At 31.4% G+C, this 17,580-nt stretch overlaps 1 protein-coding gene across 1 annotated transcript; it reads left to right on the top strand.

The window, feature by feature from the left end:
• The first annotated feature begins 615 nt into the window (after positions 1–615).
• Positions 616–15,979, top strand: LOC123301223 (fatty acid synthase-like). Its single transcript, XM_044883957.1, has 13 exons — positions 616–1,943; positions 4,698–5,287; positions 7,449–7,619; positions 7,686–7,782; positions 7,851–8,077; positions 8,715–9,463; positions 10,869–11,144; positions 11,734–12,799; positions 12,863–13,328; positions 13,390–13,545; positions 13,800–14,886; positions 14,976–15,245; positions 15,617–15,979. Exons 1-13 carry the CDS (start codon positions 616–618, stop codon positions 15,977–15,979), a joined length of 6,846 nt encoding a protein of 2,281 aa, XP_044739892.1.
• Positions 15,980–17,580: the final 1,601 nt, after the last annotated feature.

The raw sequence follows: 17,580 nt of genomic DNA on the forward strand, positions 1-17,580 counted from the left end.
TTTCTTTTTAATTGCACTGAGGCTGGGACGAAGGAACGGTTAAACCAATGTTCGCTTGGTTTAATTCTCTTTCTATAACTCGAATTTCTTATTAACTTTGCAAAATTAATCTTAAAAAGTGAAAATCTGCATCTGGATGCACTCTCTTCTTTCGATTCACCCTTTATTCACAATTAATAGTATTTCTAACATGAATATACACATTTCCTGGAATAATTTAAATAATGCTTAGTCAAATGTGCGTAAATAAGAACTAATTTAAATTACAAAAATTTCCAGGATATATGGAAGTAGTAATTTGAAAACCATGACACAGTTTTAGTTGTTAGATGTTAGATTATTGCCATATTGAAGACATACATTTATGTAAGTTTTAGTTTACAATTAAACAGTCAAATTTTTACGACTTTATTTGTCTTCTCTGTTCCAACTATTACTTATCAATATTGTAACTAAATTTGTTCAGAAGTTTTACAAAGGTATAGCATATGGTACAAGAAATCATATTGCTGCACATTTTGTTTCATTAATCACACAAAAATCACAGCTCCTGCATGGCAAATGTGTTTTTACTTTATAGTTAGTGGGTAAACAAAATATTTTTATTTTAGAACAATGGTTCAAAACTGGTGTTCCTATCCAAATCCTAAGCCGGGCGAGGAGATTGTAATTTCTGGTATTTCCGGATACTTTCCAAACTGTGACAATGTAGATGAATTAAAGTATAATTTATACAACGGAATTGATATGATATCTGAAGATACTTCAATCCACAGACATCCTGATGTACCAAAATTTTATGGTCGATTAAAAGAACATTGCCAAAGCGAGTTTGACAATAAGTTTTTTGACATACCCGATGAACAGATTAAATCAATGGATCCAATGAGTCGTATATTTGTAGAAAAAGCATATGAGGCAGTAATTGACGCTGGATTACATCCTGACGATTTACGTGGAACAAAAACTGGTGTCTATACAGGATCTTCATTTTCCGAGGCGGATAATGATTGGTATTTTTCACCAGCAAATGTTGACGGATATGGGGTGGTTGGAAATAGTAAAGCAATGTTAGCGAATCGCGTAAGTCAGTGGTTGGATTTAAAAGGTCCGTCATATAATGTGGATACAGCGTGTTCGAGTTACTTATACGCCATTGAACTTGCGTATAGAGATTTGCGAGCAGGTTTTGTTGACTATGCATTAGTTGGCACAGCAAATGTATGTTCATCTGAAGTAGTAACATTACAATTTGCACGATTGGGTTTATTGGCAAAAGATGGAGCTTGTCGGACTTTTGATGCCAATGCAACTGGTTATGTAAGATCTGAAACAATCGGATGCACGCTTTTAATGCGTGCTAAAGATGCCAAACGTATCTATTCGTATATTGTGCATTCAAAGAGTAATTGTGATGGATATAAACCTCAAGGTATTACTTTTCCATCAGCAGAAGGTCAATACAAATTAATGAATGAATTCTACAATGAAATTGCAATTTCACCAAAAGATATTGATTATTTTGAATGCCATGGAACTGGTACTAAAGTGGGAGACGTTGAGGAGTGCATTTCAATTGAGGAAATATTCTGTAAAGGTCGTAAATCACCGTTAAAAGTAGGCTCAGTTAAATCAAATCTTGGACATGCTGAACCATCTTCTGGACTTTGCTCAATTGCGAAATGTATTCTATCAATGGAATCTGGCTTAATACCTCCGAATTTACATTTTTCTGAACCACGTAAAGAAATTCGGGCTTTAACCGAAAATAAATTTCAAGTTATTGATAAAATTACGCCTTTAACTGGCGATTATATTGCAATTAGTGGATATGGATTCGGGGGAGCTAATTCACATTTGTTGTTGAAACGTTTCGGAAAAATGAAAAAAAGTAATGGCTGTCCATCGGACGATTTACCACGACTTGTTTGTGTGTCTGGCAGGTAAATAAAAAATTATTTATATGAAGTGGGCATTAATTATTTAAAATAGAAAAAAATTTAGAAACAATACATATCTAATATTGTAAATATACCCGCCAGTCTATTTTAATCGATAGACCCAAATATCTTCCAACATACTTAGCCTAGGAACAAATGTTTCGTACAAAAGGTTATTCAGATTAAGAGTGGGGCATCATATTCTAGCGTCGAATTTGATCTGGGTCTTCTGAATCCTATAATAGTCAACTCAGATCCTAAACTATAACAGATAGAATATATTTTTCAATTTGAAAGTCGATCCTCGTAAAAAACAAAAGAACTAGCATTTTTTATTTAAGACATTTTTCGAAAATCGTTAGCTTTAGGAGGAAATGTATTTAATCGTTAAAAAATACGCTAGTTTTAGAAAAATGTTTTAGACAATAGTTATCAAGGCCAATATAGGTCATTCGTCTGTCTTAATAACTTTTAAGTCCAGGTAAATTTTCAATATCATTTGAAGATCAAGGTCAAATGGCCTTGAAACTAAAATTGTAGGTTAGCGTCATGGATACAGGCGAATGTTCTGTATTGTCCTTGACAATTTTTGACTGAAGCTTTTTACTGTAGCTTTCGTGTTTTCTTTCGATAAAATACAATAATGACATATTTTTAAGTCGAATTTCGTTCGAAAGTTGAATAACAAATGTTAGTTTTTATATGAGGATCAACTTATCTAAGTTGACTATTAAAGCAATCAGGTGAACTAGATCCAATCTGATGTTAGAACATGATGTCCCTCTTGAATCTGATATTTAAAATATTTGGATAAAAGCTTATGAAGTATTATAATAGATCAACTGAAAAACTATTTAACTGATTTAAAACTAATTATATAGGAAGCTACATTATCACGGAGTAACATGAACTGTACTTTATTTTCAAAAAAATTAGGGTTTCACACCAAAAAAAATAAAACCAATGTGATTGTGAACAAAAGGGGGATAATGGTGGCAAATGAAGTGAAGGTTATATCGCAATAGTTTTTGTAATTAATATTGAAGTTGCCCCCGGAAGTGGGTGTGTAACTGCTAGTAAGAATGTATAGACAATCTATCTGTTCCTGTTCAATTTAATTTAATTAATATTTAATTAATATTAGTTTTTGACTTGAACTTATTCAGGATATTATAATACAATTATCATAAAAATATGAAATCAATTAACCATCTCTAAATCGAGATAAATTTAATTAAAGTTCGGAAAGTTAACATGGAGAGCATAAGAGAGGTTGTTTTTTTAACAAGTTTTTTAATACTAGAAAAAAAATAACCGTTGGATATTTTAGTTAGAGTATTGTAGTTGACATGAGGTAACTTTATAACAGAATTTTAAAAACAATTCGTATGCATATTATATTATATTGTATGAGAAATAGTTGAGTGGTACATTAGAGTAAAAAATAACGCATTATTTTATGATAAGCCTGTATAGTCTTACGGTGAATTTAACCCAAAACATTTTTACAATATTGTACGGAGACAAACATCTTAACTATTTAGCTATTTTCTGCTTAATTAACTTCTTACATTCAACTTGACACTTTAAGGTGATTGTAAACCTACAGTATTGTAAAAAAGTTTTGGTTTATTGCACGGTACATACATATAAACCAAATACATCCTTTGTAGTGAAGTAAAGAGTTATTTTTGGCTTTACAATACCACGCAACTACAAAAATATATAATATATTGTGTGCAAGTGAAGCTTATAAATTTGATAATATAGATACTGCTCTTCAATACTCTATACTCAATACTCTAACTATAGTCGCCTCTGGTCATCAAATGATGGATCTTCGATTAAATTAAAATTTTCTTATATCATCGACAACCTTATATTTTTATGGTATTAAATTACAAGATTATCTAAATATTTTAGATAGTTTTTTATCGCACTCTCTAGATTTTTTGCTTGAGATCTAAGTGGATTTTTATAGACAGATATATGTTTATAAACTTAATATGTCAAGAGCAAGCATCATTGTTTTAAAAATGGTTTTCTAGGAATAACCGTGAAAAATGTAAATTTTATCTGGCAGTAAATTCAAAATATTGAAAGTTAACTGTAATTTTATAAATGAAACATTTAACTTTTACTAATTTCAGTTCTGGTCTCGCCTCTAGAGGTCATACTGACTTAAAGCAAAGATAAATATTCAAATTTGGCGCTTTTTGGGAATCCAGTGCGCAAATATGATTACCCATTTGAAAATTTTAACTTGACCTTGGTTTAGCAAATAACCTAAAGTCTCATTAAGGCCAAAGTCATCATTATCATTTTTTATTAATGTTCTCTAACCTGAGGAAATTGTCATGTACTAATTGTACGCCTTGTTTATTTACAAATGTAAATGTATAGCAGTATACAGAATGTTCGATTTATATCTAGGCATATAAATATCACGAGTATGACAGAACACATGCGTTAAGCAATGCATCGAAGGGAGAGGTATTATATGCATGTGTTGAAGCTTCGAGTGGGAGTTTCTTAGTTGAATAGATGAACTACAACATGTAAGCCACGATACAAGTCACTTTTGCAATTTCTTATAACACCTATAATACCTCTTACTTAGATGCATTGCTTAACGCATGTACTCTGTCATACTCGTGATATTTATATGCCTAGATGTAAAACGAACATTCTGTACACAAATATATAGCATTCAAACAATCAATTTAATTTTGAAGTAACCTGTTCTTCAATTTTCAGAACTCAGGATGCAGTGAATACAGCAATCCACTATGTACAAAAACGTTCCTTAGATGCAGAATACGTTCGATTATACCATAATATTTATCGTAAAAATATTAAAAATCATGATTTCCGTGGATATGTGATCTTACAAAAAGTTGAGCCGCGAAAACTTGGCCATGTAACGAAGTTCATTAAGAAAGATTCGTTACCTGCTATTTGCTATGTGTTCAGTGGAGTAGGAAGTCAATGGGCAGGCATGGGCATAAAATTAATGGAAATACCAAAATTTTCGGCAACAATGCATAAATTGAACAAATATCTAGATCCATTATGTTTAAATATAGTGCAGATTATAACAGATGAAAGTTTAAAAGTTTTTGATAATCCGTTATACGCAATACTTGGAACCACAGCAATTCAAATTGGTTTGGTTGATGTGTTAAAAGCAATTGAGATTGAAGCCGATTATTTGATTGGTTATTCCACTGGAGAACTGGCTTGCGCATATGCAGATGGCTGTTTGACTGCTGAACAAACAATTTTAGCCGCATATTATCGTGGTCTAACATTGTCGACCAAAGAATCTACTCAAATGTCTATTAAAGGTATGCAAAATGGTGTACTTATTCGTTGATTATAGGACCAAATTTATCGCCGCGTGTTTAAATATTTACGAGTTGTAAATCTTTTCATTATATTATTAATATGAGCTTTTATACAATGATTTCATCAATTTCGTAATGATAATATTGCCCATATTTGCACGTATTTGCATCTGCTATAAAGTCATTAACAAAGATATTTAAGTTACAAATGCAAAGTATAAATACATAAATTAAAATAAAATAATTATATTCGGAAGCACTTTAAAAAAAAAATAAAATAAAATAATAAATTTATTCCTAAAAAAAGGAAGAAAATATTATTTCTTTTTACGGACGTTTAGAACAAAATTAGAAAAAAAAAAGTAAATAAAACCGTCGTCGGAATTCGTCTTGAATTTTAACAAAGGAGCATGACAATAAAAACATATAATAGGGGAGCCCATATAAGAGGGATTTGTGTGTTCCTTAGACCTTCCTTAGTACCCCCGCCAAATATTAGTCCTAACTATTATATTAGCGCGTAGGGTGGACGATCAGATAAGTAAATAAAAAACTTTTCGTAACAAAAAAAAACCGACTTCAAAAAGTAAAAAAATAAAAGTTCACTAACAAGTAAAAAAATAACGAAGCTATATAAAACTATTGTTATTTTTGGAGTCGGTGTCAGCCAAGTTAATGCAGCTTTGTACATTATATTATCGTTATTTTTTTATTTTTTAGTTCACTTTTATTTTTTTTACTTTTTGAAGTACAGTAACTAATTTGTTACTAAAAAAAGAAGCATCGAAATTGATTGGCGTGATATTGAGTTATTCGTTCATTTGTCGCGCACATACTTAATGCAAATTTAAGACTTATATGGTTTTCTCATAGATGCCATTGTCAGAACTGGGCTAAGTTCTGAGGTAGCAAACATTAAAAAAATACAGTCGAATTAATAAAATCGAAAAATACAGTCGAAAAAATAAAATCGAACTTTCTCCTTTTTTGTTTGAAGTCGGTTAAAAAGAAATTGCTATAGATGAGTTAGCTCGATCGCGTCAGATTAAGATATAGTGGGTTAATTACAGACTAAGAAATGTACATTTCAATAATCTGAAAAAATTTTGATCGCGCTCGAGTTACTACGGGTAACGCAACTTTGCAAGCCTCCCATTTCCTTGCGTCACGCTTAAATCATCAGATTATTGAAATATTGAAGTAAAATTTTTAGCATGTAATTAATACATGCCAAAACAAGAAAGATAGGTCCAAGGAACCCGTCATATGTTAATCTACCAAACTCGATTTACTATACAAGTCTCCTCTTGGGCTCCTCTATTAATAGGTTGGACGCAGGGAGGATTTCAAAAGGATAAGAGACGATGCATATTGTAAGGACCAAAAACACTCTACGGGCTAGGGAACATTGATCATTTATTCAGTATCAATAGTGGTAGCCACATCTACAAATCCAGTTTACATAAATAATGAAATCATTGTATCAAGTATATAGAACGTATATAATCTTCGCGTTCGCGGCGCTAAATTTGCTTCTAAACCCAATTAATATAACTATGAATAGTATAATATTATACACATAATAAAGGGTTGGGCAAAAAGTGACTATCCATTGAAGCAAGAGATTGGATAGGATGTTGGGTATTGGCTTTTCGCCGATCCTGTATAATAAATCCTTGAGCTTCTGAGTAGTCTAAAGAGTAATTACCATCGAACTCGGTTCTTACTAAATATTCTCTATCTATGCCTAGCTTGCCATCTTTTACTTTCCCATTTTTTCAACTTGTCGTCTCCACATACTCCTTGATCACCCTGTACATCTCGAGCACTGTATGTTCCAATCCAATGTATGATAGACAATGTGGTTTGCCTCAATGTATGTCTAGGCAGCCTTCATCTATTTTCATGCACAGCTTTTTCTAGAAACAACGTGTAGTTTCCATATCCTAAGAACCTATTCTCAGATTCAATCATCTAAAACTAACGATCGTCAATTTAAACAAATATGAAAACCAACTAATGATTAAATTGATGTTCGTGCATCTACAGCTTCTGTTGGGACACTAAGTTAAATTATGATTTATTTATTATTCATTAAACCGTGGTTTGCAAGCTGGAAGTAATTTCCTAATCATAAAAATTAAATTTGAGTAATTTTTAGGACAAGGATTACGAAACGAATTAAGAAATTTAATTCCAAAACCAAAGACCAAATCTAAAAAGTGGATTAGTAAGAGTGAAGAAACAAACATAAACAATAATAATAGCGGAAAATTATGTACAGCAGATTTTATAGCAAATACTTTACAAACACCGAATAATTTAAAAGAAAATTTAAAAAATATCCAATCAAATACAATTATTCTTGAAATATCACCGGATAATACATTGTTGGAAGTATTAAAAGGTGCTGTTGATATGAAAACACTATTTGTTGGATCGTTAATGCAAAGAAACGATAACAATTTATCAACGTTTTTTAATACAGTTGGAATGTATGTACGATGCAAAATAATTAATAATAGTACTCTGTATTTTTTATTGACGGTCTTTCATTTTATAGGTTATATACAAAAGGATTAAATCCACAATTAGCAAAGCTATATCCAGAAGTGCAATTTCCTGTTGCTCGTGGAACACCAATGATTGCGCCTACTGTAAAATGGGATCACACAAGAAAGTGGCACATACCTGTGGCTCTTAGTTTTCGGGATAAAACTTTTGAAAAACCCTTTGACATTGATATGAATAATCCAGAATATCAAAATCTTACAGGGCATGTAATTGATGGTTTGTATACGTTTTATAAGTTCATTTTGCATAAAGTTTAGGATTTGCGCTTAAAAGATATACCCTATAAACAAGCTTTTTCTTTACCCACGGCCGAAAGCATGTAATTTCTGCTTCTGTTGGGGGGGGGGGGGCAGAAAGTCCGACATTTATGCTTTAGTACCAATTAGTACCGACACTTTCTGTGGGACTTTGGCTTCCCAACAGAGGCAACAAGTTAGTACTTTCGGCCGAAAATAAGGAAAAATAGTATACATCACACGAGCAGAAAGTTTTCGTAAACTTTTTGCCTTTGTAGTGTAATATACTATTCATTGTTAATATACATTTGACTTTCCAGCACAAATTATCGATATTTAGTTCGTAATATCTTATGGAACTTGATTTGAAGGCCATGCAATTCTTGGAATTAATTCAAAAACAATTAAAGCCTACTCTGACAATTTCCCATTATCTATTTCGAAAAATAACTAGTGAATCTGATCTTTTTTATTACCATGATTCATGATAAGGAAATAAAATTGAAAATGATAATGAATTTTTTTATATTATTGAACAGATATTCTTCAAGTTCTTTGAGTTTTTGAATGATATAAGCGTAAATGAAGAACAAATTTTAACATTTTATATTTTACAGGTCGCAATCTATTCCCGGCAACTGGTTATTTATCCTTAGTATGGAATGTTTTCAAAGATATTACATCAGAATTCATTGAAAATATATCAGTTGAATTTGAAGATGTACAATTTCTACGGGCTACAAACATACCTAAAAACAATAAAATAACACTTACAGTAATGATACAAAGATCAGGAAATTTCGCAATTTTAGAAAGTGATTCAGTTGTAGTCTCTGGTCGAGTTAAGCGAATACCTAATAAGCCCAAAAAATTTCTACAATTACCGGAAGTGAAACCAATTGTAAATGATACTGATAAGCTACCTTTAAACTCACGTGATATTTACAAAGAGTTGCGTTTACGTGGTTATAATTACCAAGATGATTTTAAGGGCATTTTATCAACTGATAATAGTTGTTGTGTTGCCGAAATTGAATGGAAAACTGGCAACTGGATTCCATTCATGGATAATATGCTACAATTACAAATATTACAACAAGACGCAAGATTTTTGTATGTACCGACAAGTATACAAAAATTGATAATTTATCCACAAGATCAGAGCCTTTCTATCCACGACCACGAGGATGGTAAAAGTTCAATAACGGTTACAAATTACAAAGAATATCGAGTGCTACAAGGGGGAGGTATACAAATTGAGGGTTTAATGGCGACCTCAATAAATCGCCGTATGCCCTTGGGTGAAGCTGTTTTAGAAAAACAAGAATTTATTCCATTTGCCAGTTCCATGTCACAAGTTTATACTGTAAGTGTTACTTTGAAATTAATAACCACTATTAGATAAAAAGTAAATATCTGTTCGTTTTGAAATATATATGTCACAATCAAAACTTTAAAAGTACTTAAACTGAAAAAAAAACAGGCAAAAGTATTTTTGACTGCACATGTTGGTCAATAGTAGTTTTGCGGTAAATTTGCGGCCAAAAGTGGTTTTGATTGACGCTTCATGGTCAAAACTTGTTTTAATCACTAAAGGGGAACCATTATGAATAGCCCGGTATATAATAACTATGATCAAAACAACTCGGTCATTACAACTCTGGTACAAATAACTCGATACAAAAACAAGATGTTTCCAAAACAACTCCGACCAAAACAAATTGATACAAAAACCACTTGCGTTAACCCTGTCACTGGGATTTTTCGGAGATAAATTGTTACATTTAATGAGCCATAAATCGGAAAATCTTATTTTTACACGAACGAAAATCGAAGCTTTTTTTCCATTAAATGTACGATTTTTAAGTTATTGAAGGAAAATTTTTTTAAAAATATTTATTTCCAAATTTTCTAAAAGATCCAAGTGACAGCAGCTTCAACATGTTATTTTACATCCTTTTAAATATAAGGATGAATTTTTGTTGACTTCGAGTTGAGACATAGTTATTGAAATAATTACCACGATACTCGAAAAATAAAATTGTATATTAAGAAATTTTATTTAAAAAATATAATTAAAAAACATACAACATAATTACATTTAGCTAAATATCGAAATTTCAATTGCAACCCAACCATTGGCAGTAGCTAAATTTATTTATATAACACATTACAAACATTTTTAAAGTTAAAATTAGACATGTAAAACATTACCGACAAATTACAGTAACACTTATAAAAATAAAGCACAAAAATTATCACAAAATTGAAAAAATTAATTTCTCAAGACCACTAAACTTTTTGTGACATTTCACCACAAATTATTTAGTGGGTTTGAAAAATTCTTAGGTAATTTATTTTTGTGAGATGGATTAAAATTTTCTACCGTTTGTGAAATGAAAATGGGAGAATTGTTTTATGATTTTATTTTTAACAGATGCCCATTTTATCAATTCAGAGTCAGGTATAAGACCTTCATCCCAGTTGAGAGGATTATTGCCCGTCTTGTGGATTAAAATGCTGTCGTAAGCATATAAGCTATTATGGTACCTAACAAAAAGTCCAAGTGACAGCAACTTCAACATGTCATTTAACATTTTTTTAAATACCTATCACCAAAACTTGAAGCAAGTTGCTTAAATTTGTACATCGGTCTTTCTTGTACTATTACCCTTACTTGTCTGTAGTATCTTTAGTACCATGTCATCTTAAAGCTGATCAAAATTTGAAAAATATAGATATACTAATTTAAGATTATATTTGTTTTTTAGATTGTTGATGCGATGAGATTATTTTTGCAACTGGGCCTAGAGAATCAACCCAATGTTAAAGTAAAAGTTGTAGAAGTTGATAATGGAGTCAACGATATATTAACACCTATAATTTTTGAAGTTCTCAATGATTTACCATTAATTCAACCTGATATAACAGTTCTTTCAAATCGAACATTTCAATTGCCAAACAATTGTCAAGTTTCTGACAAACAACTACAATCTGAATCTAAAGCTGATTACGTTGTGACCTACGATTTAGCAAATAATCCAGAAGTAAGTATGAAAATCATGAGTAGTCGCAGTGTAATTTTAAAATTTAATTTAATACGTTCAATGTTCTTGTTTGACTGTAAAACAATATTTACAATGAAATTTACAAAATTTAAAAAAAACCCCGACAAATTTTTCGGATACGGAATCCTAAACCCGCATTTGAAACATATCTAAGAACACTATCTATTGAATTGCCGTTTTTCTTAAAGCCTTTGCCCAACTGACTGAACTGCTTTGGAACATCATTAAATTACCTTTCAAACAAAACCAAAAAAATCAAAATAGGTTAATCTGTTTAGGCGCTACGATGCCACAGACGGGCAGACAGACAGATAAATACACACACACACACACACACACATACACACATAGCGGTCAAACTTATAACACCCCCTTTTTTAGCTCGGCGGTTAAAACTGAATACCTATATTTAAACAGCCTTAAATTTTAGTGTTCTATTAAGTGTTGAGTTAAAGATATCAGATTGAGTTAAAGATATCAGTGAGTTAAAGATATCTGGTTTTACAACCTTTCTTTTTTGAGCATAAATAAACATTTCGTATCTCTTTAGAACAGTTTTTTTTTTCAGGCATTACTATTAACAAGCAAAGTTTTGAAAGATGAAGCGAAAAGTTTTATAATATCTCGTGAAAATCCCAAAATAATAACCAATTGTTTTCCCAATTATGATATCTTATGTGAGCTGTTTATTGAAAATGAAAAATTACTGATGCTACGTAAACGAAGACTGACTGGCATCAAACCAGAAATAATAAAAATAACAAATGATATAGGATTCCAGTGGCTAGAAAAATTACAAGAAACAATAAAATTAAAGAAACCAATAATTTTATTTTCGCAAAACGAGCCAATCAGTGGATTAGTTGGATTAGTAAACTGTTTACGAAAAGAGTATTTAAATAATGCAATTCAAGCTGTATTAATAAATGATGAGAATGCACCAGTATTCGATATTAACAATCAATTCTATAAAACACAATTGGATCTTGGTTTAGCTGTTAATGTATACAAAAATGGTGTTTGGGGTGGATATCGCCATTTAAAATTGTCTGAAACAAAACCGATGACCGATACTGCATTTGTTGACTGTAAAACTAGAGGGGATCTATCAAGCATGTGTTGGACTGCACTACCATTGTCTCTTAAACCAAAATTAATGGTCGAAGTTTGTTATTCGGCCCTCAATTTCCGTGATATTATGTTAGCAACTGGAAAATTAGGAATTGATTTTGTAGCTAAAGGTAAAAGTGATCCGGAATGTGTGTTACCATCAGAATGTGTGCAAGGTTTAGAGTTTTCTGGAATTGGGCCAGATGGAAAACGATACATGGGTCTAGTCCCACGTGCCGGGTTAGCAACACGCATCGAATGTGATGAAGATTTTATATGGCCAGTACCAGAAAATTGGACAATGGAGGATGCAGCAACAGTTCCTGTTGTTTATGCAACTGTTTACTCTTCGTTGGTGCGACATGGTATGTCCAAAGGGCATTCTGTGCTTATTCATTCTGGAACTGGAGGGGTGGGATTATCCGCAATAAATGTTGCATTACATTATGGTTGTGAGGTATTCACTACTGTCGGAACCCTAGAAAAACGAGAATGTATTAAGAAACTGTTCCCACAAATAAAGGGTAATTTAGATTGTTTTTTGAATACATCTTTGTTGTAAATAATAATTATTAAAAAATATTTAGATAGTCATATTGGTAACTCACGTGACACATCATTTGAGCAAATGGTTATGAAAGAAACAAATGGACGTGGCGTTGATTTTGTATTGAATTCATTAGCTGAAGAAAAGCTATTAGCATCAGTGCGGTGTCTAGCTGAACATGGAAAATTTATGGAAATTGGTAAATTTGATTTGTCCAAGAATAATAAACTGGGTATGGAAGTATTTATGCGAGGTGTTTCATTCCATGGGATTATGTTAGATAATACAATGTTTGGAACAGCTGAAGAGAAGGCAGAGATTAAATCAATGGTATGGAAAGGTATTCAAGATGGTGCTATAAAACCATTGCCCAGAACTGCGTTTGGGATAGAAAATTTAGAAGCTCCATTTAGATACATGAGTGCTGGTAAACATATTGGTAAAGTGTTGATAAAAATTCGTGAAGATGAAACACAAAAAACAGTGATGGTACCTGCAGCTCCCAAGTATGAAATCTTTTTTCCGGACTTTTTGAATTTACTCTATTAAATTAATTTGTTTGCTTAGGTTATATGTAAAACGTAACAAATCTGTTGTGATTATTGGCGGTCTTGGAGGATTTGGATTGGAGTTAGCAAACTGGTTGATTCAGAGAGGATGTAAAAATTTAATCTTGTCATCAAGGCAAGGTTTAAAAAAAGGATACCAATCAATACGAGTGCAGTAAGTTAATTCACCAAATAGTATTAAAACTACTTTTTATTTTCTTAAAAGGCAAAACCAAATCTTAAATCAATAATTTTTTTATTATATGCTTACCTTGACTTCAAATTTCTGGAAGGTGGGTTAGTCAACAATAATTGATACCTATTTTTTCATTGATCCTCTTGTATCGCCATGATAAATTTTTCATCCTAGTTAAATTTTTCTTTTTAATTTGTTAATGTATAGAAAATTTTAAAAAAGCTTATATTTAGGAAATGGCGTTCAGCTGGTATAAATGTACAAATTTCCACATCAAACATTTCAACAAAACAAGGATGCACAGAAATATTAAAATTTGCCAACAAATTCGGTCCTGTTGATGGTATTTATAATTTGGCTGTATTATTACGTGACGCATTGTTCGAAAATCAAACAATTGAAAATTTCCAAATATCGTTTGGTGGTAAAGCATTGGGTACAAAATATTTGGATGAAGTAAGCCGTACGCTATGTCCAGATTTACGACATTTCGTTGTATTCTCAAGTGTATCTTGCGGACGTGGTAATGCGGGTCAAACTAATTATGGTATGGCCAATTCAGTGATGGAACGCATTTGCGAGGAACGTCACGCGAGGGGATACCCAGCACTTGCGATACAATGGGGTGCTATTGGAGAGGTTGGTCTTGTGGCCGATATGCAAGATAATGACGCGATATTAGAAATTGGTGGAACACTTCAGCAAAGTTTACACAGTTGTTTTGATGCCATGGATATTTTCTTGGCACAAAAGTCCCCAGTTGTTGCAAGTATGGTAGTTGCTGAGAAAAAGTACGGATTTAGTGCTGGTGGCAATATTTTGGAATCTGTTATAAGTATTATGGGTATACGAGATTATACAACAGTTAGTAAGCATGCAAATCTAGCGGAGATTGGTATGGATTCAATGATGGCAGTAGAAATTAAACAAACACTTGAAAGAGAATTTGAAATATTTTTAACACCACAAGACATACGAAATTTAACATTTTCTAAACTAGCAAATCTTCAAGCAGAACGGGCTGAAAAAGCAGAAACAGATACGTTAACGATTGATAATTCGAACTCTGACGAAGACTTATTTAAAATGTTGATTCGTACATTAGGCGATGAAAAGCAACAAACCGAACCGATTGTTGTATTACCATCCATGCAAAATAGTCGTAAATCACTTCCATTATTCTTTATTCCTGGTATTGAAGGACAGTGCCCACTATTTGAACCATTATGTGCAAAGCTGAATTATCAATGTTATGGCTTACAACTTTCATTTACAGATACTACTAATAGTATTACTAAAATATCAGAAAATATGATTGCAGTAAGTCAATTTATGAATAACATTCAATACATTTTCTTTCCTTTTTAATATCTAAAATTGACTGTATTTTATTTTGATATCACTTGCAGTTAATTAAGTCAAAACTAGCTAAAAATGAAGATTTTGGTATTATTGGCTATTCATATGGTTCTATGTTAGCTACTGAAATTTGTAAGCAATTAGAAAAATTAGGACACAAAGGACGTTGTTTATACATAGATGGATCTCCAACATTTATGAAAACACTGGTTTGCAAACAATTTTCAATGACAAGCGATACACCAGCAAATATTATTGAATCACGATTGATACTTATGATATTATCATGGTTTTTTACTGGAAATTATACTGATATTTTGGTGAGCTACTAATAATAACAACTATCATCTCACATAATTTATTTTAAATCTGAAAGTCCGTATAGAAGAAGGTTATCAAGGGAGTAGTAAAGGACAATTTCCTCTATTAAAGATCAGAAAAATTCTATTCAAATGCCAATTATTTATTGTCCCCTCGAAAGATCTAATTTCGCAGATTTCGATCTGCGAGATTCCGCAACAGTTTCCACCACCGCGAATGAAATTTGATAATCTAAGGAAAAGTTAAGCACCCCTCTCGATTGAATCTAAAAATCAGTATGCTAATTTTTTATTATACTTAGCTTATGTGTGTAATTTGAAATCACTTTATTTCATAATATACATTAATTTAACCATAATTTTTTTTATAGAATGAACTTGAAACTTTACCTGATTGGAATTCACGAACGAATTTATTCATATCAAAATTACCCGAAGAAAAATCAATATATTCTACGAACTATTATCTTACAATGTGTAATGGATTATTAGCAAGATTTCAATCAGTTATAAATTATGACCTAACGGAAGTAAATAATTTAAATGCTTCATTAGCGTTGGTACGACCCACCATAAAAGTGTTAAGTGAGAAAATCATATCTGAAGATTATGATTTATCTAAGTTGGTAGATAAAGAATCATCGCAGATTCCCGTAACAGTACTAGAAGGAGATCATTTCACTGTTTTAGAGAATCCCTCATTACCAAATTTAGTAAATGAATTCTTTTCCTAGAGTTAATAATATTGATGTTTTACTGTAAAATAAAAATAAAAACATTTTGATTCTGAAAAAAAAGCTATTTAATAATATAATAAAGTCTTGTCCGATGTTTCGGACCGTTTATTTTATATAATATTTTTTGATATCTATCGATGCGGACATCATACGAACATAACATTTGGGAAAAATGTAAGGATACATATCTGTTGTCAAATTTTTGCTGAGCGATCACTATTCCAACAAATTAAATAAATTAAAACGCTTATATATATCAGCTGATTAAAACTCATTAAAATTAGACAAATTTCCGTGCACACACACAAAAGGCTAATGCTACGACTGCTTATCCATTTTGGGCTACCTTTCCCTCTATTATTTTTTCAAATTAGGGTCAGGTGGGACATTTGCAAAAACCAGGTGTTTGTAACGAGATGCGATAATAAATAAATAAAACTACCAATGAAACTAGGTGTGCTATCTCTGACATGACAAAAGTAAACTTAAACCGTAGTAAACCGTATAATGATAAGTTCTCGAACCAGTTTGAACGATTGACGAAATAATAAAAAGCTCTATACTAAGTGACACCGATGGTGCGTGCTATGCAAATTTACAATCTAACTTTTAATCGATATTCATCTTGGAAAGAAACGCACATTTTTAAGCTTATTTGTAAATAGTGTGATAGTACCTATGCAATGCGAGAATTTATATACCTGCAGATCGATGTGTCATGTCTATTATTACATTTACCCTTTGAAATTTTGCTGTTGGGGTAAAGATTAATGGATGGCCAGGGGTAATTTAATTTTTATATTTTACCATTGTAATTCCTTATATTTAAGATAATTTTGTAGTCTTTAAGAAAAAGTTCATATCAATGTTGGTTTTCATTATATTTCATCGAAACAAAAACAAAAATTTAATTCAATTTTAGTCTTTATATTACCCCTGATTTAGACATTTCTGCAGTTCGAAGAAACTGAGCAACATTATTACATTTACCTCTGTTCACCGAATTAATGTAACAAGTAGACCATTTTTATATTTTAATATGATAAAGTTCTGCCAACCGAATATTTTCAGTAAAAAAATATATTCAATAGTAGTTTATACTAAATGCTAAATTAATATGCTTTAATAAACAAAAAAGTTGTCTACAATTGAATATATTATTCTAGTTTTTGGTACTCGCATTTACCCAAACTGACCCCAGTAAATATTCTGGAAAAATCCAGTTTTATGCAGTAAATAAACAAAGTTAAAATTAAAATTTTTATTTAATGAAATTCCATTTATATTAAAACAAATGAAATTAATAACTACCTGAGTTAATTATCTAAACTTTCTATATTTACTGTACTGGATGTCAGTACAAGTTATTTGATTTACGATAAAATATTCCCAACTAAATATGTTTTCATTATTAACAACTTACTTTCTAGTTTAAATGGGCTTCTATCTTTCATCGACTACAAGCCCGAACACCTTAATTCACTTTTACAAGACCTTGAATTCAATGTCATTGTACGGCGTCCTCCGTTGATAAATTCAATAATTTTTGTTAAATTAATTTTTAGTATCTAATTTAACGTAAATAAATTTGAAAAAGT

This window comes from Chrysoperla carnea, chromosome 5 (assembly GCF_905475395.1).
Source record: "Chrysoperla carnea chromosome 5, inChrCarn1.1, whole genome shotgun sequence".
NCBI lineage: Eukaryota > Metazoa > Arthropoda > Insecta > Neuroptera > Chrysopidae > Chrysoperla > Chrysoperla carnea.

Bases quoted from the DNA above. Each gene is read 5' to 3' on its own strand.
- LOC123301223 (XM_044883957.1), top strand. From the start codon at position 616: ATGGTTCAAAACTGGTGTTCCTATCCAAATCCTAAGCCGGGCGAGGAG. The intron at 11,145-11,733 runs GTAAGTATGAAA...TTTTTTTTTCAG, and splicing joins ATTTAGCAAATAATCCAGAA to GCATTACTATTAACAAGCAA. The intron at 13,329-13,389 runs GTATGAAATCTT...TTGTTTGCTTAG, and splicing joins ATGGTACCTGCAGCTCCCAA to GTTATATGTAAAACGTAACA.